The sequence below is a fragment of the Lathyrus oleraceus genome, chromosome 6 (genome assembly GCF_024323335.1).
Source record: "Lathyrus oleraceus cultivar Zhongwan6 chromosome 6, CAAS_Psat_ZW6_1.0, whole genome shotgun sequence".
Taxonomy (NCBI): domain Eukaryota; kingdom Viridiplantae; phylum Streptophyta; class Magnoliopsida; order Fabales; family Fabaceae; genus Lathyrus; species Lathyrus oleraceus.
In genome coordinates, this window is record NC_066584.1 from 267,469,298 (window position 1) to 267,496,721 (window position 27,424).

The following is a 27,424-nucleotide window of genomic DNA, read 5'->3' on the forward strand; positions in this document are numbered from 1 at the left end:
CACCGCACTTCTATTTGTCCAAAGGAATGGTTAGAAAGCAAACAAAAACCGAGAAGATTTATCCAATAAAAAACTAATAAAAATGTCAGAGATATGGGTAAGGGGGTTGGTTATGCAATGGGAAGGTTTGAAGCACCCAAAACATCCTTAGTACTCTAAGGGAGCCCTTTTCACCAATGGTGTAAGGCAGGTTGGTATTTGTGAAAATTATTTGTGCAAACATGATTGGGGAGATGAAAGAAGAATGTACAAATTATTTACAATTTTATGTTTGAATGGATAAACCCATTGCCTACGTACCATCTTAAAAAGGTAGGATCAAAACCTCGTAGTTCAGGGTAAAAATCTCAAAACAAGTTGGTGAATTGATTGGTCAAAAGCCTTAAGGTCTTTTGTTATCAAAGGGATAAAACTCAACCTAAAACCACAAATCCACCATGTGAGGAGAGCTTCAACATGCTAGTGAGGGGTTAACCCTATAATAAGCATGGAAGACTAATAGTCCATCACTAAGGATATAGGTGAGTATTATATCAACCTCTAGGATAACTCAAACCTAATAGATAATGTTTATGAAAAGCTTTGGAAAGAAGTGGTCATTGAAAACAAAAACAATTGAGTGAGTTGTATTTACCAATGAAAAGTATTTACAAAGTAAGGCAAAGTTGACTTAGAATTCAATTCAAAATAAGTGTTATAAAAAGAAGTTTGAAAAATCAAAAGCATAATGCTTAGGTTTCAAATTTTGAAAAGCAATGTTAATGTTTGCACAAAAGTTAGCTTGGGTTAGAGTGGAGAGAATAAGAGAATGGCTAGGTCCTAAACATGCAAAGATGAAGGAAGAGAAATAAAACCATATTGGAGTTCCCTTCTTGAGATCATAGTGATGATCCAAGTTGTTCCCTTTCATTTGGATATAGCAAGCAATAAGCAAATAACTCAAGCAATCAAGCACACAAACAATCAAGCTCCTAGGAATATTCCAATTGGCTTTAGTATCTCTCACTTTGGATGCTCATGACAATGGTTCTTCTACTTGGCTCAAGTTGGTATCCCCTAGCACACAAGAACACACAAATCAAAAGGTTCCACAATGCAATAGAAAGAATGGACAAGAGTGAGTTTAGAATTAGGTCCTTTCCATGTCTTCTTCAAGATTAAGCATTCTAAAGCCATGAGGCCTAGTTGCTCTTTGACATTTTATAGCATTCTAAAGGCATGAGGCCTAGTTGCTCTTTGACTCCATTAGCATAGGTAAGGTCCTAAAAACTAAGTCCTTTGTCCATTTGCATTGGGTTCACACAATAAAAACAAAACAAGCACAATAGTATATACACAATAATGTGCTCAAGTGAGCAAAAGGAAAATTGCATTAACATAAACATGAGCTCAAGTGAGCAAAGGGCAAAAGCAAAATGAATAAGTATGCAAGAAATTAGATTGCATAAAAGTAAATTGCAAGAATTAAATGACTTGAATTAAAAGTTAGTCATTAGTAGTTAGTGTTAGTGTGCCATAAGGCAAATTTAACGCTATGTTAAGCAATCGTAAGTGGACTAATGTAGTAGTCGCAACTATCTAAGGCCGGTCAATAAAACTATAGGCAACAAACACAAGTTAGAGATCATGAGTAGTAAGCCAAGCTCTTACAATTTGCCATGTCCACAGAGAAGAAGAATGATCTTATATGGATTAGGTTTTCTGCTTGACCAAGAAGCAACCTATCTCTAATGCAAAGCCATTCACTTGATCTTTGATCAATATGAATTAGATTTGGATCAAAGAAGGTTAAGCCCCTCATATGTCAAGGCTAACCACCAATCTTTAACTCATTGATCAAAAAGAAAAAAAAGAAGAAGAAGAAGAAGAATAAGAATGTACATAAATTGAAATTCAAAAAGAATAACCAACACACATTGGTCAAACATGAATAGAATCAAAGTCAATCAATGGTAAAAAGAAGCAAGATGAAGCTTAGAAGTCAAGAAACAAATAAAATATTTTTGGTATTTTTGAAAATTAAAATAATACTTGAATTAAAATAAACAATTAAAGGTCAAACTTCAAATCCATTTCAAATCAACTTGGAAAAGTCTAAATGGATCATCCTTCAAATCCATTTCAAATCAACAAGGTCAAACAAAGTTTGACAAAAAATTTCATCATTTTTGGAAACCAGAAACTATTTTTAAACAATTAAAAATGAAGAAAATATAACATAGTTGAACTAAAATCTCAAATAAATCTCAAATCAATTAAGAAATTAATGAGAATATTTTTCATAGATTCATCATCATTCAAATATGTTAAGAAAATATTTTTGCATTTTTTGAATATTGAAAACTATTTAAAATGAATTAAAAATAACCAGAAACTAGAATATTAAAAATCATTTTCAAAAACTAGAATTAAAAAGGCAAATAATGCAATTGGTCCCATATTTTTTGGATTTAAAATGAAAGACATATGAAATTTTGAAATAAAATTAAATAAATCAGAAAATGCAAAAAGCCTGGCGCGTTGGATCAAGCTCATTAAATGAGGTGGCACATCCAAAGGCCCTCATGTGCGCGTGCATGGTGATCCAGAGTCAAAGGCGAAACATGCAGCATTATTAAAAGTCATAACATTGGATGACATAGACTAGATCTGGAAATAACAATCAATGGTCCAGATTCAATCTGGCATGGTGGACGGTGGTGTACACCACCGTCTTCTCCGGCGAGCATGCCAGCTCCGGTGACATTTGCAGGTTATGAAAACTTAATGAAAATGCACGATCCTCATATCATTGGAGAGCTGGGGTGATGTACATCACCCCTGTGCCATTGGCTTCCTCTTAAGATTACTATATGAAGAGAAATCTGAGGTGGAGGTTTATGGTGTTCAACTTGAACTTGATGGATTCATGAAATTAAGTACACCAATCAATTGCCTCTTATGAGAGGACTTCAGAGGAGCCAACAAACACAAGAAATGAGGAGGATCCAGTGAGTTTCGAATTGAAAAAGTTTGAACAACAACCTTTTAAGTGCAGCTCTATGAGGCTCGATCCTTCCAAACTCTTGATAGCAGTGTGTTCTTGATATGGAAATAGAGCTAGGCAAAGGAATTAGAGTTCAATAAGCAACCAAGGAAGTTGAAAATTGAAACTGAAAATTGAAGAGAAAATGCAAAATTCGTTTAGGTGAGGGTGAGGATTCAATTCTGCAGCAGTTTAGGCGCCTTAAGGTTGATCATGAATGAAGCTGGGCATCTCTATTTATAGCAAATGATGAGGCAAACAATGCAAAATTCATGTGTGCATGAAATGAGGGCCTCCATGCATGGCCCTGTACAGGCGCATGAGAGGCCCAAATGCAATGGAAATGGAGTGTTCAGATGTAAGCAAGATGAATTGGACGTGCCAATGTGATGGCATTGGCTTGTGTATGAAATTTCATCATTGTTTCCATAAATGCACATAAATCTTCTCCTCTTCGAAAATGCACCTTGCCAAATTGAAACATGGTCATGTGGGTAATGGTTGGAAACGTCTTGACATGAGGAACAATTGTTATATTGAACAAAAATCCATTTGGAGTTGGGAAATTTATGAAAATTGATCATGAAGTTCAAGGTGCAAAACATGCATATGAGAATTTTGCCAAGATGGACCAACTTCACGCCCTTCTATTTCAGTGATGGAAGCCTCAAATGACAAAACTTTCAACACCAAAAGTTGTAGATATTTTTAAGACAATCAAGTTGGACTTAAATTTTGCATCATTTCGATTTTTATGAGAAAGTTATGGGCACTTGAAGTTGGACTTTTTCACATTTCAATGACTTTGGCCCAAAGTGACCTAGAATGTTTTGTATTATCACATGTGTTTCTTTTAGGATTAGGAAATTTTGTTCAACATAACAAATGAATTAGACATCTTAAACTTTCCAATTCATTTGATCCCACCTCAAAATAATGAAAAATGAGCGAGTTATCTCCTTGGGAAGTTGACCCAAAATTAGGGTTTCAGTCAAAATCACCTATAATGTTTTGAAATGAATGCTGACCTTCTAAGCTTCAAATCAATTTTTGATGAATATGGAAGTTGTTCATATGGTTATTAAGAACATTTTTTTCTCTTGGGGTCATATTCATTTGACAAACACATCAAAAGTTAGGTCTCGGTAGATTTCAAAATAGTTAGATGAATTGACTGACCAATTTCTCAAGTCCAAACTTCAAATATTGATGAGTTTATGATTTAGGACACTCACAAGCTTAAATATGCAGGAAATGATGAATGAAAGAACTTCCCTTGATTGCATTTGATCATGGGTTGAGGTTGCTTCATGAGCAAGGCACAGTTGATGCATAGATGAATTAGGGTTTCCTTGGGAAACAAGCCTCAAGCCCTTTGGTTTAACTTGATCCGATTGACAAATTGAGATACTTGAGAGGCATATATGATGATTGAGAGCTTTATGAACCATTTTCATGCTTGCTTTTAACTTCACCTGGCCACTTGAATGGGCATAGGGGTCTCCTAGGAGCCTTGGATCTTATGATTGCTGAAGCTACAAAACAAAAGATGTTAGTGAAATATTTTTGAGCTTTTGGTTAGTAAACAAAATAAGAAAAGAAATAATATACAATTCAAGCATTCTTGGTGGTCTCAAACCAACTCTCACAAGTCCTAACCCTAGGGTTAAGGACCCAAGATGTTATGATCCTTGACGCAAATGCAATATGCAATGATATGATGCCATGAAGGATCTTAGGGTCAAAATTAGGGTCTTACAGATGCCCCTATTTAAGGTCATTCTAGCCGGAGAAGTGAAGGTTAAAATCTTCGTCTCGACGAGGTAGAATGGGTTTAAATAATAACAAAGAGACGAACTTTGGTCCCTAAGAGACCTCATGATGCAAATGTATGTATGCAAAAGGTAATACTATGTGGGGATATATGTCCAAAAAGGAAAAAGAAATCAGGAGTAATATACTCATAAATGGGACAGAGACTCTGGGGAGTAAAGGGGAAAAAATGCATGAGCAGGTCACGACTTGAAACTTGCTGGAGAAACGAAGAGATTCCATGAAAATAAATCAATGGAACAACTCGAGCTGACACAAAGATGCATGTATTGGGGAATATGCCAATACAGTAAGGGACTCAAGCTGGGAACATCCATAAAGGACTCAGCTGAGGAAGGAACAAATGAGGTATTACCGGTTACTGGGTAATAAGCTCAAAGAGACATGTGATCAAAACAGCGGTATAAGGGTGAGAGAACCACACGCTCAGGGAGAATGAATATCCACTACAACAAACAAGACCTTAGACAGCGCTTTTTTTAGCCTTAGACAGCGCTTTAAAGCGCTGTCTAAACCTCCGCTGCTAAAGGTTTAGACAGCGCTTTTTTAAATCTTAAAAGCGCTGTCTAAGCCCCCCCCCCCTTAGACAGCGCTTTGGCCAAAAGCGCTTTATAAGACCCTCTTATTTTAAATTTTTTAGGTATACCTTAGACAGCGCTTTTGAAAAGCGCTGTCTAAGGGGGGGGGGGGGGCTTAGACAGCGCTTTTTGAAAAGCGCTGTCTAAGGTATACCTAAAAAAATTAAAATAGGAGGGTCTTAGAAAGCGCTTTTGGCCAAAGCGCTGTCTAAGCCCCACCCCCTTAGACAGCGCTTTGGCCAAAAGCGCTTTCTAAGACCCTCCTATTTTAATTTTTTTAGGTATACCTTAGACAGCGCTTTTCAAAAAGCGCTGTCTAAGGTATACGAAATTTTTTGAAGCTTTTGTTTTAAACCACATTCAAACGTAGACATAGACCAGAACCTTCAGTTTCATCAAACACCATAAACCTTCAGTTTCATCAAACACCATAAAATAAAACCGAAAACTCAAACGTTTTCATAATAATAATTGAAAATTTTAACAGAAAAAACACGCATAGAAAACACATAACGTGACAACAAAGTTAATTAAAAAAAACACACACACATGATTAAATAACGAATTAACGAAACTCTAACCTTTAATAACTTTTGTTGCAGAAATTCTTGCGATGAATATAACAAGGAGAAGAGTTGTTCAAAGCAAGGTGGCTAGTGTTATTATTATGCAACTTATAACAAATAAAAAATGAAAAAAATAAAATAAATTTAATTTAATATTAAATTAAAATGTTGTGGCTGCGTTGAAAGGAGAATAAAAAATAGAAAAAGTAAAATGAAAAAGTTGTTAGAGAAAGTCTTGTTTTTGGTCTGGTTTGTTTCTACTTTCTAGATTAGATAGATTCATATAAAAGGACATACACAAAACTTGGTCTTTTATTTTGCTTTGACTAAGACTAAAAACAATGACTATTATACTATTCAAAGTCTAAATTAAATTTGAATTTTTTTTTACCTATTTGAATTTTTTTATAGTTTGATTAAGTTTAGTATACTCCAAAAGGTGGTAAATGGGTAAATCTTATAAACTATGCTTTCTTGTTTTTTATTTATGACAATGAATCAAGACTGAGTCAGTCAAAAGTTATTCTTACATGTTTGGTTTATTTAAAAGTTTGTCTTTATAATTGATATTACTTTTAAGTTAAGAATGGTAATTTTTGACTGAATAGTTAATTTAATATTGAAATTTATTATTCTATTTTATTTTAAATAAATATAGTCAAATATTTATTATTTTTCTTTTAATTTGATTTTAGTTAAAATAATTTTCATATGTCACTACAAGAATAATATATAATAAAATAATTGCATTAGCAACATATTAAGAAAATACTGATAATAATATTTTGTTTGAATAGAACAATAGTATGTTTGAATAGAACCTCTAAGTATTGACGTATTGACAGCAACCCGATACTAAATGGTGGGACAAAAATGCATAAATGGAGATTGCATACTATTATGAAACAAAAGAATGCAAAAAATGGAGATTGAATCCATTTTTGTAAGGAAAAAGACAATATTAGCATATTATTAAGTAGATAGGTGTGATAAAAATAAATACCTGCCAACAGAAAGTCTCCTGAGGGGTGAAAAGATACAGAGCGAACATTGTGTGTGTCCTGCAAGACAAAACTCAACATAAATGAAAGTTTATGCTTAATTCTTATTGTTGCTCGTTTGTTGCTAGCATATAAATGTAGAAAAGCACTACCTGGATAAGCCTGTATGATCTCTTGGCATTGGCTTTTGAAACATCAAAAAACCTAAAGGATATTAGACCAGTGTGTTAAACTGACAAATTCTAAGAGCACTTTCAAAATATAAAGGACCGAAATGAGAAAAAAGAATACGGATGAGATGCATATTGCAGAACCAAAATTAAATAAGTTAGATTACTGCAAGAGATGATACCTTATTGTCTGATCTTTGGCTCCAGAAACCAGGATAGTACCTTGCGGATGAAAATCCAGATCATTTATTGGCTGCAGTTTTGTTATATATATATATATATATATATATATATATATATATATATATATATATATATATATATATATATATATATATATATATAAGAAAAGTCAGATATATGAAGACAGTTTCTAAGAATTATTTCATCAGGGTTACAATTCACCAAGTAAAAGCATAATGAATTATGTCAAAACAAAAAATCTTCCAAAACTCATAAGTATAAGAGCAAGTGTAACAATACAGGGAAAAAAACTCCACAACAACACAGACAAATAGAAGCTAGCACTTTGATATTCAAATGCTGTGTATCTTCGATAATAAATAGTTTCACATGAAAAATTCAACAGAACGTAGAAAAGTGAAAATATACTTGTGTATGGTCATAATATGTTTTTAGAACAGACCGCACAGGACCATCCTTTGCATCTGGGAGCAACGTCTGCTTGATCTTTGAAACCTGCCAAATAAATTGAAACATAAGTTTGAAAATTGTATCAAGAAAGAACAATACATTCAGTCTAAATAATAAATCAGCACCTCAAATAGCTTTATTGATGTATCTGCACTTCCGGTGGCAACAAACCTTCCATCAGGACTAAACTTAGCACATCTGCCAATCAGTTCAAAAATCAAATAACAAAAACTAACTGCTTATTAGTAGGGTTTGCATGATATTTTGAAACTATAATGCAGGATAAGTGTATGTTATTCAAGCATATTGCATACCTTGTGTTCGGAAAGGTGCCGTGTCTCATGCTTTGGGAAACTCTTTGACGAACCTTTTAAATCTGCCAAAGAACTGTTACACCAAAACACAATTTTCAAGGGTGAAAATGTTTCCCCTGTCCTGATTTCTATCTTAAAATGAAGGAACTTTAAAGTAGTATTCCAAGTAGCATGAAACCAAAATAAAAGATAACAATATGATCATTTTGGAAGTATTTGTTAATCTAAAGATGGACTCAAATATGTAGTCCTACTTTCGTTAGATGAAATATTTGCTTTAATGAATAATAAAACAGGTAAAACAAACAAACCTCCAAGTAGAGCCTATATCTAATATACAATGGCATATCCCTGTGTCCTAAGAATCTTACATGCTAACTCTTTACTTTATTCATTTTCAATTAATAGAAATGAGTGTTATTCTTGGTTAAACTGTTCCATACTTGCCTAAAATCGATAAGCCTGAACTGAACTGCTTCTTCCTTACAAGTTTAAATAAAGATAAAGAAAAAAACTATGGAGTTAAACTAAAAGCAATAATTCTCCACAACAGCTATGGAACCAACTGCTAAACATTCCTCGGTATTCCACACAAAACAAACATATAAAACAGTAGTAAAAATTAATGAAACATTAGCTTGCAACAAAGGTACCAACAAGTAACATCATAATATCAAGCATTTCTCAGACAGGAAAACTAAACACTGTTCCATTAACTTCAAATGCAAAAGGAAAGTATCCAAAACAATAGAACAAATGTAAAAAAAATTGCCTGAAAAGGCAAGTTTATATATTACACAAAAAGAGAGGAGTAAACTCCCAAGTTCATATTTGAATCATTTTGCTGCAAGACACATTAGTCCCCAAGAATCCAAAAATTAAAAAAATAGTCCCTAAGAACCTCAAATATAGGACCATACTAGTCCTTTTTACGAATAGGGACTAAGCCATACAATCTATAGTGAAGAAGTCCTAGAGAGACATAGATGATATGTCTCTTATCTGCTACAAAAATGTCTCTTATTGATGCTTCTGCAGCACATATCTCCAAACCGCTTAAGATGACACTTTATTCTCTTTTATTGAATGGAAATGCGCACAACTTTCTCTTCAAAGATTGTATTCCTGGTCCTATCTTCAATGATCAGTCCTCCACCATAACACTCTTATCTCTAACAGAGTGAACTCCTAACTCCCAACATTTAGTCCCACACGATACATTTCCACATACCAAAAAAATTGGTTTCATACAATAGTGTCGATACTTAAAGCAAAACATAAATAAGAACACTTCCAATTGACTAGTTTATAAAAAAGGTGTAACTGGCAGTAATATGCATTCTGTCATATATCAGCACTTATGGTCCAAGACGTGTGAGACAGTGTCATTATAATCTCTACAAATATATCATAAGTTACAGTTTGTTTGTAATCATAGGATAAGTTAACCAACTAAAAACACAGTTGAGGACCAAAATGACTTAAAATGACATTCAAAATGAGATTCAAAATGACAAAACAAACATTATTGAGGATGTGTTTGCAATTTTGATATGCCTCGCAGGTTAAGAAACCAATAGGGTGATTAAATCTAAACCAATATGACAAAAAACAGTGATTTATCAATTCAGGTGCATTCCATTCCAAGTCACTGTTGCAATTTGTATATCATAATACAGTACTACCTAGAAGTAAAAGTTACTATTGATTAAATCTCCAGCATCGAATCAACAGGATACACCCATAGATATATAAACCAAAAACCCTAATGGATCTAAAAATATTTGAAACCCTAATTAAAACAAAATAATTCAAAACTGAAAAGGATTGTTACAGTTAAATCATGAAGTAAATGATTAAGTGATGAGTCAAAATCTGCAATGAAAAACTCATCTGAAACAAACATACCAGCCATGGAGACGCTTGTGGAGGTTGATTGTGTACTCCCTGGTAACAACCTCTTCTTTTCTACCACTTGCACCCTTCTCCACCATTTTCAACTTCTGATAACCCTAAAACCTATACAAATACAACAAATCTGTTTGAACAATCATTGGTGCCATCCAATAGAATCGTTGCCTTTCAAAGCTTCAAATAATTCCTCCCTCTTCTCTTCCTTCAGAGTCTTAGAATCTGTTTGAACAATCATTGGTGCCAATTTAATTGATTATAAAATAATCAGAAAAAAAAGAGAATGAAGTTGATTGAGAAAGTACCGGCGAAACTCAAAGTAGCTAGGGTTTTCTTGTAGGAGAGAGGACAGTATAAACAGCCATAGACCATAGGACCAAGAACGGGACCTCTTCCGGCTTCGTCGATTCCCATTATGCAAGGCTCCGATGCCCATTCTGGAACCATAGCTTCGGATCCCATTTTCGCACATATAATGGGGTTTAGGGGAAGAATCTTTCACATAGGATAAACAAGCTCTGATTGAGGGTTGGAAGAAGGGGGAGTGGATTTGGGAGAAAGAGAAGCAAGCTCTGATTGAGGGTTTGGGAGAAGAATGTAGGATTTTTAGGATTTGGGAGGGAATAACTTTTTTTCGTGACATGGAGGGAATAAAGACTTTAGACAGCGCTTTTGGTTTTAATTTTTTTTTTAATTTAAAGACTTTAGACAGCGCTTTATCAAAAGCGCTGTCTAAGGTCTATATTTAAAAGCACTTTCTAAAAGCGCTGTCTAAGGGGGGGTCTTAGACAGCGCTTTTAGAAAGCGCTGTCTAAGACCCCCCCTTAGACAGCGCTTTCATTATTTTTTTGGAACATTTTCCGTGTTTTATTTTAATTTTAACCTTAGACAGCGCTTTCTTTTAAAAGCGCTGTCTAAGATGCGCTGTTAAAAGTCATTTTTGGCGTAGTGATCTAAGACCGGTATAAGGGTGAGAGATATCAATCGTTTAAAACATCTGAGGAATACCTAAGGAGGTATATTTCAACTCAGGAAAACCTGACTCCACAAGGGACAAAAAAGTCATAATAGGGAGCAGAAGGAAGGAACACCAGGGATATCGGTTACTGGGCATATAATAGGTGACCAACCAGTCGTGAATTGGGGAATATTTCCAAAACACTAATCATCCGAGATGAGGACGGAAAAAGCAGACTCAATTACAGGATGGACATTTGATTCCATTAGGTAATAAGAATCTCGACTGGGGAAGAAAGACTTCGACTGATGAGCGCATGAGATATATTATCTATTACCGTCAGAACGTAGATAATATACTCGCATGAAAGATTATCCACAACCGGTCACTGGGTTAATAAAGGATGAATCGACCGAAAAGAAAGCAAATCGGGATACCGGTTACTGGGTATACAATGATGACCAATCAAAAGGGGAGAAACGATCATTACCAAACAAGGGTAAATGAAAGATGACTCGCTGGGGATAGATTGCTTAATCAGAGCAATTATCCAAGATATATATCACCGGTTACTGGGAGATATACTCAAAATGAAGGAATATCAATATCGAATATTGGATAAAGATAACCAACAAAGAGGGGATTACATCTACCGGTTACTGGGTAGAAAACCACAAAAGAGAGTAACCGTCATCAGTTAGGATGAACAACAATCAAGGGTTAACTCTGCACGGGGATAAAATGGATTTTACAACTACCGATTACTGGGTAGAAAACCACAGAAATAGGACTTACAACTACCGGTTACTAAGTAGAAGGCCACACAACTCCGCCGGGGAAGAGATGGACAATTACTAGTTACTGAGCAATCATTCATCTAAAGTACGGGGAAGTGCAGGGTAAATAACAAGAGTAGTCAATCTAGGAACAAACTAGAGAGACACGATGAAACAAGACTCAACCCAATGAGGATAAAACTCAGGGGAGTAATTCCATCCCAATACATGTTTCGGGAGGAAACTGGAACAACAATCATCCACGAGGACATAACTCAATGGGGAATATGGAAGAAAGGGTAAACACTTTCTACCTATGGGGATGACTCTATATGGAGAGATCAGACATAAACATCTACTTGGGGAAATATATATCACCAAATAGCAGGAGATAACAAACAAAGATATATGGAAAAGAATGCAATATGAATATCTGAGTGTATTAATTATGCATGCATATGCGTGGTTTGTGTATGATAATGCTGACAAACGGACATATCTAACACAAACTAGTCCAGGAATCAATGGACAGACATCCGGTACTACGTCTCAAAAGAGAAAGCCAGGCCCACTGGAGAATCATCCAATCTGATGGGGGCAACAGATACCAGGAAACACCAATCTCTGCAGGGGATAAAAGCCCATGCTAAGGATCAAACAGGGTTGCTGTCGGGAACAAATGCTACCGCTAGGGAAGCAAGCAAGATCACCGGGGATCAGAGATTGCTGTCGGGAATAAGCAAGGGATCACAATCACCAAAACTGGGGTTCTTTCAATAGTATACAGAGATATGGATAAGATCAGTCAGAGAATAAATCTACTGGGGATCTTATCAGGGGGTGATGTATACTTTCTGTGGGGAACAACCACCAAACAGAAGCACATCAAACAACATACCCACTTCTAATCACGGAAGGAAATATCTCTGCTATGGAGAAGGAGAACCAATCACTCTGATGGGGAAGGAATCAACACATCTTCCTCGAAGTTCCAACGCCAAACTGAAATCAAGCAGAGCTTTAACTGGGGAGGCTAAGCACAGATAAGATCCATCATAGAAGCCACTATACTATGGAAATTATCAAGGAGAGAGGTGAAACTTTGTGGGGAATAACCACCAAACAAAAGTTCCAATAACCATCACACTTCCTCCTACTGCTGGAGAAACCAAATTTCTGCCGAGAAAAAGGGAATTATTGCTCCACTAGGAATGGGAAAATGAACATTTCTATATCCCGCTCTCCTAAGGGGAAACTGTAGGCGCTCAGCTGAGAATAACCTGCTGGTGACCAGACTGGGGAAGTCTAAGATGAACAACCCTGCTGAGGATGAACAAAAGGCAAACTTGTCGGAGATCAATGTAGGCGAATCCACAGGGGATAAGCTACAAACCAACTGCTCATGAGGGGAGTTTTTGCTCACTCTATGGAGGATTTTCCAATCTAAAAGGGTAGCATGTCAATTTATCAATCTATAAGGGATTTTAGGTCAATCCACACAAGGGATGACAACCATATAATTGATAACACAGATGCTAAATCCAGCCTCGCTGGTGAGTTAGAAGATTAAGACCAAACTCCAGATTCTCAGGGGATATGGGTGGTGTTATAGATATACTTCTCTAAACAACTCAGGACCAAAGCTGCAGACTCTCTAGGAATTTGGTGATGCTTAACCTTCTTCTGCGCTTGCAGAGGAGACAGCCTGAAAAAATAATGGAGAGGGTACAAGTATGCTAGGAATAATGAACAAATGCCTTACCCTTTCGGAGATCATACTATCCTTGAGAGGTTAGTCAAATGTTAGTGAAGATTTTAATTGTTTAAGTCATTCTTTGGATAACACTCAACCATTCATTCACAAGTGTAAAGACCTGAACGAAGACATCATCTATGAGAAGGGCTTCAACTTGGATAAATCAACAAGTATGCAACTAGCTCTCACAAATGGAAAAATGTCAAGTCTTCACATAATGCCATGAATAATGGGAGACCTACAAAAATGATTTTCCTTGTGGGGCAAATATAGCTTTATGTTAAGTAATCCTAATTGGACTTTGTAGCGGGAAATTCATGATCATCAAACTATTGACAAGCTAGAAATCAATTAACAAGAGTCACCACCGCGCTTTTATTATTTCCAAGGGAAAAAGTACGAAAAAAACCCCAAAAGGTAAGAAGTTTTCAAATAAAAACTAATAAAAGTCAGAGATCACAGGTAAGGGGGTTAGCACCCAAAGTGTCCTAGGTACTCTTAGGGAACCCTTTTTGTGTGCATATGTATTTTGTACAAAGTGATGTTTACAAACAAATAGAATGAGGGGATGAGAAAATAATACATTAATTATATTTTTGTGTTTGACAAGACTTTCAGTCTTGTGCCTCCGTACCAACATAAAAATGAGGGATCAAAATCTCGTAGTTCGTGCTATAAATTTCAAAATGAGTGTGTTGATTTTAGTAAAATTTAAGTTTGAAAGGCACAAAGGCCTAAAATGATTTGAATGGGTTAGTTCTTTTTGGATTTTTGAATGTTTAAGTCAAGTATGGTTAAGTATATTTACAAATTTGATTAAAGAAAAATGAATTTTGAAAATGCAATGGCATAAGGCCATTGTTTCTACCTTTTTGCAAAAGTGGTCAAACTTTGGAACAAAAGTAGTTCACACAAAGAAGTTTTTGAAAATGGAGGGAGAGATTTTGAAATTAATGAAATGGGGAGAAGATGAAGAGACTATCCAATGCACAAAAATTAAAAGTTTAGAGTTGAAAAGATCTGACCAAATGGGTAGCAATCCAAGAGACAAGTATGCCAATAGAAACCCAGAATTCCCTTGGACTTTTAAAATAAAACAACACACAAATGCACAATTATATTGATCGCGACTTTATGAGTCGATTGGGGTATTAACTGCAAGTGCATAGTCTAATCGCGTAGTAATAAAAGATATCGATCCCACAGGGACTTATGAATCGATATACCGTTTTCTAAGGTTACTACGTAAAGTTAAGGTGGATGATACTTTGTTGATTAGGGGAAAAAATAAAACTAAAATAAGATCTAGATTAAATATCAAATAAGCGGATATTGGTATGCAGTTCTTCGTAATTAGGGAATCAAATCTTCGTTGGTTTCGTAGTTTTAAAGTAAATCTTTTCAGTAGACACTATTGAGTTAAAAGCCTTTTCTCAAACTCTCGCTCTGTTGAATAGACTATGACTTTATATTAACATGCGCTGTCACTAATTAGTTAAGTCCAAAATCACTTTTTGAAAACAATAGAATCTATAGAAACTCTTTTTAAGAAAATGCTAACCATTTAAACACCCTTGTCTCAAACTCTCGCTCTTTTGACTTAGATTATATAATTAAACTTAAATGCTTAACTCTCGTCCTCACATTTAACCTTTAAAAATACTTTTTGAAAATGATTAGAATTTAATTAACTCTAAAAATTGCTTTCGCCCTGATTTAAAATTAATGTCCAATTTACACTGTCCAGTTAAAAGCTCAAATCGTCGTTCTATTGATTTTAACTTCTTTATGTCTTTTACTCTCGTACAAAAACCTTGGTATTAACTCCGTAAATTGAGACCATAAAAAGAGTGATTATGTTTTTAAACAAAATTAAACCAACTCAGTTTTGATTCCTTCATTCCGCTTACTTTACATACCGATATCTAAGTTTATTTAGCCGGACATGCTAAACAAGCCTAAACAATAATTATGCTTACATACAGCCATATCGGACAGACAGTATAAATAAATAGCAGTGCAGAGCATATATAAATTTAAACAATAAAATTAAAGAACCTGTAAAATTAATAGAAGTCTTGATTATTCTTAGCTTCGATGCTTGAACTCTCCACCACAAACCGGTTGGATTTGTTCTTACAATCTTCGATCGGACAAGAAAATAAAAACGAAGGAATAAAATACTATGATCTAATGTAAGGTTAGATCCAGTAAAAATTACACAATAGTTTCCGGTGTAGAAAATATTGTGAGAAAATTAATTGAATGCTTCCACAATTGGTCCTACTTATATCAATCCATCAAGTGACCGTTTCTTCCATTCAGCAAGTTTCAACGAGTCTACTGGTCAAGCGAAAAAGTAGGATGAACGTGCTTCTGTTACGCGTCAAACCCAAAAATATAGGAATGGGGGTGTGATGTTTGTCACACCATGTGTTACGTTCGTAACACAAAGCAGGGGGGCGTGACGCTCGTCACACCTTGTGTGGCGGTCGTCACAGCTTCAGCGCTTCTGGTTGATAGTTGTGGGCTGGGCTTTAGTGGAAATTGCTTCTTATCATCTTTTTGCACCTCCTTTTCTTCTTTTTCACGTATGCTTTAAATAATGTTGCCTGGAATAAATAGAAGGAAAAATACCAAGTAATATCGAATAATATAAAATAAATCGAAACAAATAATAACATTATTTAATTAAATCAAGTCCAAAAGTGTGATATTATTTCATGTTATCAAACTCCACCATACTTAGACTTTTGCTTGTCCTCAAGCAAGATACAATATAGAAATCATTTTAAAATATTAGCCACATGAAATTTCTAAACACACATCAATTCGCGCTAGGTTGCAAGTAAATCTCAATTAGAAATAGCCTGAGCTTAATCTTAACATCATTAACTACCGTTACAACCTCAGATAACCCCACCTTATGCAAACCAGTTCGAGTCAGGCTATTATAGCTATCCTAGTTCCTTTACTCTTATTTCACCCGTTTTCATTCTAGCGAAATCACATTAAGCCCTTTATCTTTTCGCGCGCATAGTGGAGTAACCGGTTAGTGATTCTGATTCCCTTTTTAGCTTGAAGTTCTGGTACACAAGTTGGATAACTTCATCATTTAGTCCATTGCAGATTGCGGGGGATCGGACCGTAGTCCGCCCTACCAAGTTCAGCACCAGAAACCGCTGAACCAACTCACAATGGGTCGTTCATACAATGTTTTTGTAGGGTTCGCAACATTTGGATTAAATGATTGGGTAAGGATCACCTAACTTAATTAGTGCATTTCCTGATTTTTTCTAATATATTGTCTTGGGAATCATTCACTTATATTCATCGGCTCTCCACATAGTTTGCTATTAAGATGGTGCCGACTTCTCGTATAAACTACTCGGGGTTACTATAAAACTAAAAGTTCAAGGGATTGGTATAATAGGTACTTTTCTGATCTAACATGTTGAGGTTTTTAGAGCGTTGGGGCGGTAATAATTTTTGTCTTAATTTTACTCAGATTTGATAAAATAGGCAACCTTTATACTTATTGAGTGTGTTGAATTTTTGTTATGGCTCAAGAAAAATGAGGGGAATAGATAATAAAAATTTTAACACTAGGGACTTAACTTTAAAATAAATATATATTATAAATATATATATATATATATATATATATATATATATATATATATATATTTATATAGATAAACATTTAAATGAAAGGGAAATAACAATGAAAAGAGAAATACATACTTGAAAAAGAAATGTTGAAAGAGGAGTAATCATAACTGAAACAAAGTTTTTCCCCTCACACTTAAATGAAACATTGTCCCCAATGTTTTTAGAGAAAAGCGAAAAGAAAGGAAATAAATAGATAAATATGCTTAATTTTGCCGACGTCCTCTTGTTCTCGGGCCCGGTGATCGTTGACGAACTTCCAAGTCATCAAACCTGTTGAGCAAATCTGTGAACCGCTGGTCGGTTATTGCATTCCTCGCTTCCTGTTGTTGTTGCATCTGGCGCATCAGTTGCATCACTTAGGTGTTCTGCGCATGCATGGTATCAATAGCATCCATGATGTCATCATTAGTTGCTGGCCTTCTTCTTCGACGACGTCGGGAGGATGGACCGGTTGGATTATCGGAAGGGTTAAGTGGGGCTGACTGTTGTTCAAGACCTTGATCACCTTGCTCCATTTCTTCAAACTCGTTCGGGGCCGGGTTTGCTTGTGTAGGCTCGGTAGCTTCGGGAGCATTAAGGTCGTAGATGAATCGGTCGGGGTTGGTGACATCTGTGAGGGTAATGTTGGGTAAAACAAAGCTTGGAACTTCTTGGTTATTCACCATAAGATAATACCTTCCGCCTACCCTATTTTTGATTAAGCGGCTGGAGCGACAATAGCTTATATCCATAAATAGGGGTGGGAGAGCTTGTAAATTTTGAAGTCGGTCCTCTAGATTTAAGCCAAGTGCTGTGGAGGTTATTAATCCTCCAATCACGAAAGGTTGGCGGCCTCTAGCACATAGGGTGCGGATATGGTGAAATAAGAAAGAAGCGGCGTTTACCTGTGTATCCATTGCAAAGACGCATTGGAGGAAGAATAATTCCTTGGCATTGACTTTGCTGTTGTTGGGTCGACCGAAAATGGTGTTTTGTAGAATGCGGATAAAATACCGGATGGTTGGGTTATGTATGTGGGAAGCAAGTAGTACATCCCAATTATCGGTTTCCACACCGGATATTTTTCTAAAGAGGTCGAAGGCGTTTATGGGCCACTGTGAGTTCGGAGGGATTCTAGGGTGGACTCGGTCTCCTACAGGGAACTATAGCATGGCACTCAACTGATCCTGGGATAGTGAGTACTCGGTGTTGAACATGCGGATAGTTGCGGTACCGGTTAAGTGCTTGTCTTCACCGGTTGGAGTGGTGTAAGAATAAGAACTTAAAAATTCTAAGGTGAGTGATGGGTAGGTAGGTTGATTGTGTGTGCAAAGAAAGGTTAAATCAGCAAGCCTAAGAATCCATTGTATACCTTGAAGTAATCCTAATTCTTGTAAACAATTTAAATCGGGATACCTGGTAGAGACGACACCTCGTTGTTGAAACCGATTGAATTGCTCTCGTAGATAGTTATCATCTTCGGATCGGAAGATGATATTTCTGAATTGTTGGTTTTCCGCCATATTGATAGGTGGGTTGAAAGAAGGAAAGAAGATGCAAATGTATTTTGTAAAGAGTGGTTTGTTGGAATGGTGTGGTTTAGGGAGAAATTGAGTGTAGGTATTTATAGGGAAAGTTTTTGGAAGTTGGAAGATGAGTGGGTGAAAGAAAAATAAATGTGGATGAATGTGATTGGGATGGAGTAAAGGTGAATGAATGGGGAAATTAAAAAAATAGGGTGGGTAACGGTCGTGTCCCCAGCGGTCACTAACGTTCACCTATTCTGAAGCTGTCACGCTCGTGACAGAAGGTGTTACGGGCGTCACATGCATTTGCGTGATGACCGTGATGGCTTGTGTGACGCTCGTCACACCAGTCAGCTTGCAACGGTCACTTACGTGGGTTCTTCATAATATGTTTTTATTATTTTATTGTTTTTGTTTTATTTTGCTTATGTTTATTTTATTTTGCTATTGATATATTTTAGAAATACCATGCATGCTACTCTATTACACCATAGTGTAAATATTTTTTTTTTCTAATAGGCTATGTAAGTAGCATACAGTAAAGATCATTATTGATAATTGTAGATATTGCATAAATCAAAATAAAATAAAATAAACCAATAATGCAATAGCTTCATAAAATAACCATAATGTAACATTGGAAGATAAAGTCAAACATGCGAAAAAAACAAATACTAAAATTAAAAGTAATGTGAAACAAAACTATAAATAGCCTAAAACTAAAACTAATTAACTAAAAACTTCTAGCCACTTGCAGGATCTTTGGCCGGAGGAGCAAAGGAATTTACAAGGTTTAGCAACTCGTGGAATTGATTTGTCATACTGCTCATGTATCCCAGAAATTCATGTCCCATATTAGTTAGCTCTTTTCTGATGGCTTCTTGTTCTGACATCTAGGCTTGAATGACGGTGTTATAATCAGTTCCGGGCATGTGATGTCTAAGATCAAGTATTGCCGACTCTTCGGTCGGGATAGGATGAGGTGGAGAGTCAATATCATAATAACCAGATGGTGTCTGAGGGTCAGATTCAGCATAAGGAATCTGGTCGTCACAAATCTCATAGTCTTGGATGGATTCAGTAGGTCTAACAGGAGAAGGTATTCCATTCAGATTGTAGAGCCAATTGTTTCGGTTATGAACACTAGTCCTCGGGCTAGGCAAGGTGAATTGGCAAAGAACTTGGTTGTTAATTATTAGCTCAAACTCTTCAAGTCCTAGGTTTCCTATAAACATAGTGTTGAAGAGGAAGGGTATACTCATAGGCGCAATGCCACAAAAAGGGCTCAAGTCAAGCATGGGTTGGCGTAATCCGATAGCATTACCAATCATGGTTATCAATCCGCCTATTTGAATTGGTGCTCGGTCATCTTGAATAAGGCGGTCAAAATTCGCCAACATATAAGTGGCACCATTCACTGGACGGTTCTGGGAAGCACAAAATATGATGAAGAGTTCATCACGTGAAACTGTGGTAATGTTTGATTTCTTCCCAAAAAGAGTGTGTGCTAGGATTTTATGGAAATAACGAAAAGTTGGGTTATGTATGTTTCCAGAAAGAAAATCATGCTCCTCAGGGTCGTCATTTCCCGTTAAACTTCCCCAAAAATGTTCAAGTTCTCTATATTCAAAAAGGTCTTCTTGGCTCACGGTGAATGTATCAAAAGAGGTAGGAAACCCTAAAAGGTTAGTGAAGTCTTGAATGTTAAATTGATACTCCATATTGAACATCCTGAACTGAAAAAAACCTCTGCTTATTGCTTTTCCATGGCTGGGTAGATAGATCAGGGAGCTAAGGAATTCTAGAGTTAGCCTCCGGTAAGTGACAAATTGTCTTCGAATAGGAGTGGTTTCCCACCCTATTTGACTCAGCAGATACATGACACTCTCTCTTAGTCCAAAGGCAGTCATTGCCCAATCATCAGCATAGAAACTAGGTAGCATCTCTCTCTCTGCTAGTTCTTCAAACTTTTGTTTCTGAGCTTTCCCTCTGAATTTGATACCCATACGATCAATTTGTCCCATCAGGTTAGTGTTAACTAAAGAAAAAAAAACAAGAATTTAGTCAGGATTTGGCCGGATGCCGAAAGGAGAAAAGAAGAAAAGTTTTATAAAATAAAATAAATGAAGAATGAATACTAAATAAAATCAAAAGGGATAATCAAAGAAGAAAAAATTATAAAATAAAAATAGAAAATAAAATAGAAAGTTGTGGGTTGTCTCCCACGAAGCACTTTGTTTAATGTCGCAAGCTCGACATAAAATTAGTAAATGTTAATCTATAGATTTAGGAGACAATACGTCTAAGTGCAGGACTTGCGAGTCTTCATTGTTTTCATCATAGTGATAATGTTTCAGACGCTGCCCGTTTACGATAAATGTTTCCATAGATTTTCCCTTAATTTCCACAGCTCCACTAGGGAAAATATTAGTGACTTTGAAAGGGCCTGACCATCTAGAGCGTAGTTTTCCTGGGAATAACTTAAGTCTAGAGTTAAACAATAGGACTACATCGCCTTGTTTGAAAGGTTTCCTTGATATGCGCTTATCATGCCATTTTTTCGTTCTTTCCTTGTAGATTCTGGCATTTTCGTATGCGTCTTGTCTAAGTTCTTCTAAATCGTTTATATCAAGGATTCGCTTTTCACCAGCGGCCTTATAGTTTAAATTTAAGTTTTTAATAGCCCAATAGGCCTTATGTTCTAACTCTACCGGGAGGTGGCAAGATTTTCCGTAAATAAGCCTAAATGGGGTTATTCCTATGGGAGTTTTGTAAGTAGTTCGATAAGCCCATAAAGCTTCAGGTAATTTTGATGACCAATCTTTTCTTGACGTGGCGACTATTTTTTCCAATATCTGCTTAATTTCTCTGTTAGACACTTCCACTTGTCCACTAGTTTGATGATGGTAAGGTGTCGCTACTCGATGTTTTACACCATACTTAAACAATAGTTTTTCGAGTATCTTAGATATGAAATATGATCCACCATCACTGACTACTATCCTTGGGACACCAAATCTTGGAAAGATTATTGATCGCGACTTTATGAGTCGATTGGGGTACTAACTGCAAGTGCACAGTTCTATCGCGTAGTTTTAAAAGATATCGATCCCACAGGGACTTATGAATCGATATACCGTTTTCTAAGGTTACTTCGTAAAGCTAAGGCGGATGATATTTTGATTGTTTCGGGGAAAAAGTTAAAACTAAAATAAGATCTAAACTAAATATCAATTAAGCGGATATCGATATGTAGTTCGTCGTAATTAGGGAATCAAATCTTCGTCGGTTTCTTGGTTTTAAAATAAATCTTTTCAGTAGACACTATTGATTAAAAGCCTCTTCTCAAACTCTCGCTCTGTTGAATAGACCATGACTTTAAATTAATGTAGCTGTCACTTATTAGTTAAGTCTAAAATCACCTTTTGAAAACAACAGAATCTATAGAAACTCTTTTTAAGGAAATAGTAATCGTTTAAACACCCTCGTCTCAAACTCTCGCTCTATTAACTTAGATTATATAATTAAATTCAAATGCTTAACTCTCGTCCTCACATTTAACTTTTAAAAATACTTTTTGAATAAGATTAGAATTTAAATAACTCTAAAAATTGCTTTCGCCCTGATCTAGAATTAATGTCCAATTTACACTGTCCAGTTAAAAACTCAAACTCTCGTTCTATTGATTTTAACTTCTTTAGTTTTTTTACTCTCGTACAAAAACCTTGGTATTAAACCTGTAAATTGAGACCATAAAAAGAGTAATTTTATTTTTAAGCGTAATTAAATCAACTTAGTTTTGATTCCTTCATTTCGCTTACTTTACATACCGATACCTAAATAAATTAGCCAGACATGCTAAACAGATCTAAACAATCATCATGCTTAAATAGAAACATCTCAGGCAAATAATGCAAATAAACAATAAAGTAGGGCATATATAAATTCAAACAATAATTAAAGAACCTGAGTAATTAATAGCAGTCTTGAACACTCCACCACAGACCGGTTGGATTTGTTCTTCAATTCTTCAATCGGACAGGAAAATAAAAGTGAAGGAAAAAAAAACCTAGGGTCTAACGTAAGGTTAGATCCGGTAAAAGATACACAATAGTTTCCGGTGTAGAAACTATTGTGTGAAAAATTAATTAAGTGTTGAAAGATTGACTGGGAAAGAAAATAGAAATTGCAAAGAAAAGTAAAAACTGTAAAAAATAATGCTTTAAAGTATGCTTGCACGGCTGGAAGAGAAAAAGCACGAAGAAGCCGAGAGCTCCAGGGTTTGTTCCTTGGCACTATTTATATTATCCCAATTTGTAACGGTTTCCAAAACTCCTTCCGTAAAGTGGTCTTCACGTTTCCAAGGGTCAAGCGTAACAATAGGCTTCAACGTGCCTCTGTTGCGCTTCGGAAGCCAAAAATATAGGAGTATGGTGTGATGTCCGTCACACCATCTGTTACGCTCGTAACACAAGGCAACAGGCCGTGACGCTCGTCACACCAAGTGTGGCGCTCGTCACAGGCTCATCGCTAGCACTTTTGGGCTGGGCTTTGGTTTGGTGAAATTTGCTTCTCTTCATTTCTTTTTGCACCTCCTTTTCTTCCTTTTTCACTTGTGCTTCAAATAAGCTACCTGAGACAAATAAAAGGGAAAATACCAAGTAATATCGAATAAAATGAAATAAATTGAAGTGAATAATAATATAATTTAATTAAATCGAGTCCAAAAATGTGATATTATTTCATGTTATCAAACTCCCCCATACTTAGATCTTTGCTTGTCCTCAAGCAAGATAAAGTATAGAAATCGTTTTAAAAATTTGGCCAGATGAAATTTCAAAACACACGTCAATTCGTACTAGGTTGCAGGTAAACCTTGTTTAGAAATAACCTGAGTCTAATCTTGACATCAAGAACTACCGTTACAACATCTGATAACCTTACCTCATGCAAATCAGTTTGAGTCATGCTATTATAACCAGCCTAGTTCTTTTACTCTTATTTCACCCGTTTTCATTCTAGCGAAATCACATTAAGCCCTTTATCGTTTTGCCCACATAGTGGAGTGACCGGTTAGTGATTATGGTCCCCTTTTTAGCTTGAAGCTCTGGTACATAAGTCGGGTAACTTCGTTATTTAGTCCATTGCAAATTGCGGGGGATCGGACTGTAGTCCGCCCTACCAAGTTCAGCACCAGATACCTGCTGAACCAACTCATAATGGATCTTTCGTATTATTCTTTCATATGATATGCAGCCTTTAGATTAAATGATCTGGTAAGGATCACCTAACTTAGTTAGTGCATTTCCTAATATATATTTTTTTTATTTTGGAAATCATTCACTTATATTCATCGGCCCTCCACGTAGTTTGCTATTAAGATGGTGCTGACTTCTTGTATAAACTACTCGGGGTTACTATAAAGTTAAAAGTCCAGGGACTTGTATAACAGGTACTTTTCTGATCTAAACATGTTGAGGTTTGTTTAGAGCGTTGGGGCGGTAATAATTTTTGTCTTAATTTTTTTTTCTCAAGTTTGATAAAATAAGCAACCTTTATATTTACTGAGTGTGTTGAATTTTTGTTATCGCTCATGAAAATTTGAGGGAATAAATAATAGAAATTTTCTCACACTAGGGACTTAATTTAGAATAAATATATATTATAATTAATTTTTTTTTTTTTATAGATATAGATTCATAAGAAAAGGAAATAACAATGAAAAGGGAAAGATAACATACTTGAAAAGGGAAGAAATACAGAAAGAAAACAAAAGAAATACAGAAAGAAAAAGAAACTAAAGTCAATGTTGCCTTCCGCCGCGTGTTCTTGGACCTGGTGATCTTTGACGTACTTCCAAATCATCAAACCTGCTGAGCAACTCAGCGAACCGCTGATCGGTTATTGCATTCCTCGCTTCCTGTTGTTGTTGCATCTGGCGCATGATCTGCATCACTTCGAGATTCTGCGCTTGCATACCATCGATAGCATCCATGATGTCGTCGTTGGTTGCTGGCCTTCTTCGTCGACGACGTCGTGAGGATGGACCAGATGCATTATCGGAAGGGTTGAGCGGGACTGATTGTTGTGCAGGAACCTGATAACCCTGCTTCAATTCGGCAAACTCGTCTGAAGGCGGGTTTGCTTGTGTAGGCTCGGTAGCTTCGGGAGCATTCAGATCATAGATGTGGCAGTTGGGATTGGTGACATCTGTTAGGGCAATGTTGGGTAGAACAACGCTTGGGACTTCCTGGTTGTTCACCATAAGGTAATACCCTCCGCCTACCCTGTTTTTGATTAGGCGGCTGGACCGACAGTAGGTTATATCCATCAATAGGGGTGGGAGAGATTGTAAATTCTGAAGTCGATCCCCAAGGTTTAAGCCAAGTGCTATGGTGGTGATTAATCCACCAATTACAAAAGGTTGACGGCCTCTAGCACAAAGGGTGCGGATATGATGAAATAGAAAGGAGGCAGCGTTTACCTGTGTATCTGCTGCAAAGACGCAGTGGAGGAAAAATAATTCCTTGGCGTTGACTTTGCTGTTGTTCGGTCGACCAAAAATAGTGTTTTGCAGGATGCGGATGAAGTACCGGATGGTTGGATTATGTATATTTTAAGCAAGTAATACATCCCATTTGTTGGTTTCCACACCGGAAATTTTTCTAAAGAGGTCGAAGGCGTTTATATGCCACTGGGAGTTCGGAGGTATTCTAGGGTGGACTTGACCTTCTACAGGGAATTGTAGCATGGTGCTCAATTGGTTTTGGGATAGGGAGTACTCGGTGTTGAACATGCGGAAGGTTGCGGTACCGGTCAAGTACTCGTCTTCACCGGTAGGAGTGTTGTACGAATAAGAACTTAAAAATTCTAAGGTGAGAGCGGGGTAGGTAGGTTGATTATGAGTGCAAAGAAAGGTTAAATCAGCAAGGCGGAGCATCCATTGTATACCTTGAAGTAATCCTAATTCTTGTAAACAATGTAAATCGGGATACCTGGTGGATTGGACGCCTCGCTGTTGGAAACACTCAAACTGCTCCCTTTGATAATTTTCATCTTCGGATCGGAAGATGATATTTCCGAAATCTTGGTTTCCCGCCATACCGATAAGTGGTTTGAAGGAGGTAATAAGGAGAGAAGGGAAATGAAATTGATTTTATAGAATGGTTTGTGGTGTATGAAGAAAGGTATGGTGGGTATTTAAAGGAAAAATTTTGGGAGTTGGAAAGGGAGTGGCTGAAAAGTAAATAAATATGGGTAAATGTGAATAAATGGGGAAGGTAAAAAGGTGGGATGGTGTAACGGTCGTGTTCCAACGGTTAGTAACGTTCACATAGTCAGAAGGTGTCACGCTCGTGACAGGGATGTTACGGGCGTCGCAGGCACTTGGTGTGACGACCGTAATGGATTGTGTGACGCTCGTCACACAGTCCTTCTTGTAACGTACTTTGTTTTTATCATTATATATTATTATTATTATTTTGTTATGCATATGTTTATTTTATTTTGCTATTGTGATACTTTTAAATTGCCTTGCATGCTATTCTACTTTCATAATATATATATCTTTAATAAGTCATGTAGGTGGCAACAGTAGAGAGCATTATTGATAGATATTTGCATAAGTCATAATAAAGTAAAATAAATCAATAGCTTCATAAAATAATCATAATGTAACATTGGAGGACAAAAGTAAACATGCTAAAGAAAAACAAATACTAAAATAATTTGAAACAAAATTAATGAATAACCTAAACTAAAACTAAGTAACTAAGAAAAACAACTTCTATCCATCTGCATGATCTCTGGCCGGAGGAGCAAAGGAGTTAACACGGTTTAGCAACTCGTGGAACTGATTTGCCATACTGTTTATGTATCCTATAAATTCTTGTCCCATGTTAGCTAACTCTTCTCTGAGGGCGTCCTGTTCTGACATCAAAGCCTGAATGGTGGTATTATAATTAGCTCCGGGAACATGATGTCTAAGATCGGGTATTGCCGATTCTTCGGTCGGGACAGGTTGAGGAGGAGGATCAATATCATAATAGCCAGATGGTGTCTGAGGGTCAGATTCAGCATAAGGGATCTGGTCGTCACAAATCTCATAGTCCTGGATGGATTCAGTAGACCTAGCAGGAGAGGGGGGTGCGTTCAGATTGTAGTGCCAGTTATTGCGGTTATGAACACTAGTCCTTGGACTAGGCAAGGGGAATAGGAAAAGAACTTGGTTGTTAATTATAAGCTCAAACTCTTCAGACCCTAGGTTTGCTATAAACATAGTGTTGAAGAGGAAGGGTATACTCATAGTCGCAATGCCACGTAAAGGGCTTAAGTCAAGCATAGGTTAACGTAATCCGATAGCATTACCAATCATGGTTATCAAGCCGCCTATTTGAATTGGTGCTCGTTCATCTTGGATAAGGTGGTCAAAATTTGCCAACATAAAAGTGGCACCATTCCCAGGACGGTTCTGGGAAGCACAAAATATGATGAAGAGTTCATCACGTGAAACTAAGGTACTGTTTGACTTCTTCCCAAATAAGGTGTGGGTCGGGATCTTATGGATATAACGAAAGGCCGAATTATGTATGTTTCCAGAAAGAAACTCATGTTCCTCGGGATCGTCATTTCCAGTCAAGCTTCCCCAAAAGTGTTCAAGTTCTCTGTATTCAAAAAGTTCTTCTTGGCTCACTGTGAATGTATCA

The 27,424-nt window shown here is 36.4% G+C and overlaps 2 protein-coding genes across 2 annotated transcripts; both read right to left on the bottom strand.

Moving 5' to 3' along the window:
* Positions 1 to 2,437: 2,437 nt before the first annotated feature.
* Positions 2,438 to 10,116, bottom strand: LOC127097583 (cleavage stimulation factor subunit 50). The gene is made up of 8 exons (XM_051036086.1): positions 10,050 to 10,116; positions 8,142 to 8,214; positions 7,953 to 8,025; positions 7,786 to 7,872; positions 7,356 to 7,426; positions 7,156 to 7,207; positions 7,006 to 7,063; positions 2,438 to 4,560 (listed from the first exon to the last, which is right to left on the bottom strand). The coding sequence occupies exons 2-8, from the start codon at positions 8,168 to 8,170 to the stop codon at positions 4,466 to 4,468; spliced, it is 465 nt and encodes a 154-aa protein (XP_050892043.1). The 5' UTR covers positions 8,171 to 8,214; positions 10,050 to 10,116; the 3' UTR covers positions 2,438 to 4,465.
* An 8-nt stretch (positions 10,117 to 10,124) lies between these two features.
* Positions 10,125 to 10,542, bottom strand: LOC127097584 (ribonuclease H2 subunit A). Its single transcript, XM_051036087.1, has 2 exons — positions 10,358 to 10,542; positions 10,125 to 10,274 (listed from the first exon to the last, which is right to left on the bottom strand). Exons 1-2 carry the CDS (start codon positions 10,512 to 10,514, stop codon positions 10,192 to 10,194), a joined length of 240 nt encoding a protein of 79 aa, XP_050892044.1. The 5' UTR covers positions 10,515 to 10,542; the 3' UTR covers positions 10,125 to 10,191.
* Between the last annotated feature and the right edge of the window lie 16,882 nt (positions 10,543 to 27,424).